Consider the following 5303-nt stretch of genomic DNA (forward strand, 5'->3'; position numbering starts at 1 on the left):
GGAAGAAAGTCCTAGTTTGGCAAGTGGATACAGATGCCAGTCCTGCTAACTTGGCTGTGTTGATTTGTCACAGCAAGCCTGTTGTTCACCTCCTGCCAGCTTGGAGACCATGAGAAATAATGAGCTGAAATTCCCAATGCCCCCCTAAAATGTCACACCCATTGAATACTGTTTTTTTCTGGTCCCATCAGCTTCCACTGACTTCCAGTACTGTCAAAGCCTTAAACTGGGTGTCCTTCATTAGTATGTGAAAATCCTTTATCTTTAATCAGTAACAAAATTATACATATACCAATGAACTGTCTTAAAACTAATATAGTTGTAATTTATTATCAGTGAAATATTTGTATGTTGTAATTTATTATCAGTGAAATGTTTGTTTTATATATCTATATACCAAGGTCATGTAAACCCTATCTTAGTTATTTTTTACATAGCAAAATTAAACTTCATCAACTAAAGGTAAGTTTTTTAAAAATACTACTGTTAAAAAGAAATCTAGATGCCCATAAACCATATTAACAGCAGTGGTTGTTATGACTATTTAGTTGTCTTTGTTAAATAAGCTCTTATACATTTGTATTCATTTTATAATTAGCATTGAGAATTATAAGAATTAAATTTATCTTCTCTAAGACTTTATAGAATATCAGTAATTCTTCACATCTTTACTACAAATAAAATATCACCTAGTATTCAATCACATTTCTTCATTAATTTTCATTTATTTTCCTCTGTCCCCCCCCCCCACCCTCTTCCTCTATTTTTTCTTTCCTTCCTTTTTAGTCTGCCTTTCTTCCATTTCCCTTTTTCCTCCTCCTTCTTCCCTCCCCCCCACTTCCCTTCCTCTCTTCTTTTGTATTATTTTATTGATATATAAGTTTTTCTGTATAGTCCAGACTGGCCTCAAACACACAATATTCCTGCCCCAGATTCCCTGATGCTGTGATTATTGTCATGCACCAGCATACTCAGTTCCTACAGGATAAGTTGTATGTTTTCCCTTTATTCCCTATAATATCTGGATTCACATACATATGTCTATTTCTAAAATGATATTTTTCAATAGACCCCCAGATGGAAGAAATATGAATATTTTAACTACTTGATGAAATGTCTGGGTTCTTTAAAATTGAATGACTACTATTTAAACCATAATAATCTGGTCAAAAATTTACTGACTTGATGGATGAAAAGTTTCCAGGTTTTGAAGTCAATAATATAATCTAAGGCACAAAAATTCTGATAAGAATAAAGAACTGAACAAAGAAATCATTACACAAATAACTATAATTAAATTTTGCGATAAAATGGTCCACAGTACTTTGTCTTTTCCAAATAACATTGATACGTCTGGTTTAATATCATCTTGAACACAGAACTCAAGATATAATAAACGAATTTTGTTTAAAAATTTTTTTCTTTCATGAAGAATATACATCAGCTAAGTCTGTATAATACATCACATCTCTCAGATCAATGGCTAAGAGTACCATCAAATTCATTCTTCATTGTTTTGGAAGGTTTTCAGTCTGTAGGCTAGCTGTTGTCATAGGGATGACTTTGTAGGTAAGAGACTGGGAACTGTTCCTCATCTGTGGCTACATCAGTGTGGGTAACTGAAGCATGGGTGCTGTGGTCCCTGCTTCAAGAGCCTTTTCCACAGCATCCTTGGATAACCCTGTCCCTGATCTGTTTGGTTCTAACTCCATAGATGATGGGGTTAAGCATGGGAGGAACAAGCAGATAGACGTTAGCAAACATGATGTGAACAACACGGGGCACATGGTGACCAAAGCGGTGGGTAAGGAAGGTGAAAAGGGCTGGAATATATAAGGTTAAAATTACCCCAATATGAGAAGCACATGTACCAAAAGCCTTGAGGCGGGCTTCACCTGAAGGCAACCTCAGCACAGCTCTCAGAATCATCACATAAGATACACTGATGACAATTATATCAAAGCCAACCACTGAGAAGGCCACAAAGAGCCCATATCCACGATTGACTCTGGTATCAGCACACACTAACTTGAGCACAGCCATGTGTTCACAGTAAGACTGGGGAATGACCTTGTTGGGGCAGAAGGGCATCCTGGAGATCATGAAGCAGAAGGGGCTCACCCACAGCAGACCTCTGACCATGACAGCTACCCCAAGTTTGATGACTACAGACGTGGTCAGGATGCTGGAATGTCGGAGTGGGAAGCAGATAGCCACGTAGCGGTCCAAGGCCATAGCCATGAGCACCCCAGACTCCACAGAAGAAAAGGCATGAATGAAGAACACCTGGATGAGGCAGGCATGGTATTCAATCTTATGGTCATGAAACCAGAGTATGGCCAGCATTTTAGGTTGTGTGGAGGAGGACAGGATCAGGTCAGTGGTAGCCAGCATGGCCAGAAAGAGGTACATGGGTTCATGCAGGGTGTGGTCAATTCGTATTATGTGTAGGATGATGATATTTCCAGTCACTGCCACGATATACATGACACAGAATGGAAAGGCAACCCAAAATTGATAATTCTCCAGCCCTGGGATTCCAAGCAAGATGAAAAATGTGGAATGAGAAGAGCTGTTCCTTGAAGCCAACATGAAAAAGTGTGTTATATTTTTGTATAGTGACATTAATCGGATGACAGCCAAGGCATGGGTGATTACTTGCACTTGTGTAATATTACAATTGGATAAATTGTCATAAAATCATCTTTTATAATAAATGATATTTTGTAATATAAATTGATCCTACTTAATATGTCATTAGTATTTATAACATTCTAATATAAAAAATTATATTAGAAAATGTCAGGCTGAGGGATAATTATTTCATAAAGAGAAAATATTCTTGGAAGTAGAATCAGCCAAAGGCAAACTCCTATGACAAATTGGTTACATTAAACTTTGCCATTATCTATTTCTACCTTTCACATAGGCTAATTTGTCTCTGTGTTGAGTCATTTGAGCAGTAGTAGCTCATGGTGGGAAGGAAGTATGAAGTAAAGGAGCATAGTAATTTATTCTCCTATTATATTCTTATAATCATTTTGGTTCTAGCACAAAGAAATCTGTAAACCATCTATGATTTCACAATTATACATATTATATTTAATGAAAATCTTACAACATGTTTTGTGGTTGATAAATTCTTTCTTTAAATTTGTGCCTTTCTCTGTTACAGTGTAAAAGTAATCATGGGCCACATGTTAGTGCATGTATTCAGCTATATTCCAACTCAGACTTGGTTATACAAACAAACTGCAACCTGGGTCTGAATTGCAGGTTATAGTTTATTCAGTAATGTCTTGGTGAAGATGGCTTTGAATGTGATACTCAGTTTAGCACCTCTGTTCTTGATAAAGAGAAATCAGGAAATGTGTGGTGAGGGAAATGTCTAGTAAAGACCATTATTCAGATGCAACTGACTAACGGTATCCCCAAATGGAATCTTTCCTAATGGAATCCCCAAAGCCCTACTTGAGGGATGTTCCTTAGAGTTATGGTCATTTCTCATACTAGAGGTTATGGAAGATGTTACTGAGAGGCAGCTTGTATCTGTACTTCCTTTTTGTTGTTGTTGTTGTTGTTGATGATGATGATGATGATGTTGATTATGGGGCTTTCTGAAGAATGTAACTTTCTTCCCCCCCCCAAAAAAAACAAAGCTATAACACATAGGCTATATTTAACTTGGTTCTCACCCAACATCTTTTCACTTTGTTTTTGCTGCCCTGTGCTTAGGATTGAAAGCCTCAATTTTTACCTCTTTCATAATAAAAACCTTCAGGTGAAAATAGTATCCTTATAGGCTCCCTTAGAAAATCTTTGCAAACTAATAAACATTTGGTTTTATAGGCCTCAAGGCTCCTAAATGTGTTTCTTCAAAATTTCAAACAAATTTCATATCTTCTTAGTTCCATTCATTTATAGTGGCTGGAAGCAAAGGAGCTCATATTTTAGAAGTCTTCTCTATACCAGAAAGCCTACCAACTTTCCTGGCTAATAATCATGAGATTACACAAACAAATACTCCTATGAAATCTCCAGTAACAATTCAGATATTCACATTATCTGGAACTCAGAGTCTCTGCCTTGCTTCCTTTTTTCAGATCCAATCGCCTCAAACAGTATCACATTTTCTGTTTAAACAAGAGGTTACATACTTACCTGTCCAGTATGTCACTCTCACTTCATGAAGACTGTCACCAAGATTAATGTTGATTTAAACAAGTATATTTAGATCATCTGTATTCCCACCTCCCACATACTGGACTAGGTGCTAAAGACATGGCTTCCCAATATGTATAATTATTTCTGATTAACCATGGGGAAGAGATTATTGAATTTTGAGACCCTTCACCAAGGCCCTTTAAAATTCATTTTTTCTAACTTATGCAAAGTGTCTTTGTCATCATTTACCATAAGAAACAACAAGATCTCAGAGTCATTAACTAATCTATCAATGGTAACATTGTAAAATTCCTGTCAGAGCATATCCCTCTTGGACTAGGGCTTCTAGAGGCACACAATACTGTTTTTGTTGGCGATGAATAGTTGAGAATCCTGCTCCAGACGGGTCAGGCAAATTGCTGATCTGTTATGACAAAGGCTGATATACAGGGTGCTTATATGATACACTGAATTAGAGAATTTAGAGTTAGGATACTTGCTACTTCCCTGGACTAAGATCTAGGTTGAGAGTTTAGTGTTTCTGGGAATGTATTGCTTTCCCTAGATTGATTCCTCCCTTCTTCCATCCCTCCCTTCCTCCCTTCCTTCCTACCTACCTGCCTTCCCTTTTCTTCTCTTCTTTCTCTCCCCTCTCTCCACTCTCCTTTGTTGGCTTCTTCCAAACAGTGTTAGTAGAGGACTTACTTGTTTTGCAGAGTTGGGAAGTAGGACACCCACACCGAAGTGGCATGGCTTAATTGGAAATCCAGTTTTCCTCTTCCTCTCTATCTGATTTTTTACAGACCTAGAGCCGCTATGTAAGGAGACATTTCTCATTCATTCTCATTCTATTCTGTCTGGTCTGACTTTGTACACTCAGTGTTCATTTCTATGAGAAGCAATAGAATAACAGAGATGATCTGAAAGTTACATTTTGAAATGGGAGTTGTGTTCCTCAACAGGTGTCTGTTTTCTCCCTAAATTTTTCTTCATGTTCTGTGGAATCTATTGTCCTCACATTTAGATATTACCCTCTGTTTCCCTTTCATTCTTAAGAACTAAACCTGTGAAGGTTTATGAGTACAAACTGTGCTTAATGGACAGGAAGTTTGCTGTTCTTTTATCATTTTTGGTACATG

The 5303-nt window shown here is 37.2% G+C and overlaps 1 protein-coding gene across 1 annotated transcript; it reads right to left on the reverse strand.

Annotated features, from left to right (window-relative positions):
• Positions 1–1647: 1647 nt before the first annotated feature.
• On the reverse strand, positions 1648–2601 carry LOC121135233 (olfactory receptor 52R1-like). The gene has a single exon (XM_040733720.1). The coding sequence runs from the start codon at positions 2590–2592 to the stop codon at positions 1648–1650; it is 945 nt and encodes a 314-aa protein (XP_040589654.1). The 5' UTR covers positions 2593–2601.
• Between the last annotated feature and the right edge of the window lie 2702 nt (positions 2602–5303).

This window comes from Mesocricetus auratus, unplaced genomic scaffold, assembly GCF_017639785.1.
Source record: "Mesocricetus auratus isolate SY011 unplaced genomic scaffold, BCM_Maur_2.0 Super-Scaffold_4256, whole genome shotgun sequence".
In the NCBI taxonomy this organism is placed as follows: domain Eukaryota; kingdom Metazoa; phylum Chordata; class Mammalia; order Rodentia; family Cricetidae; genus Mesocricetus; species Mesocricetus auratus.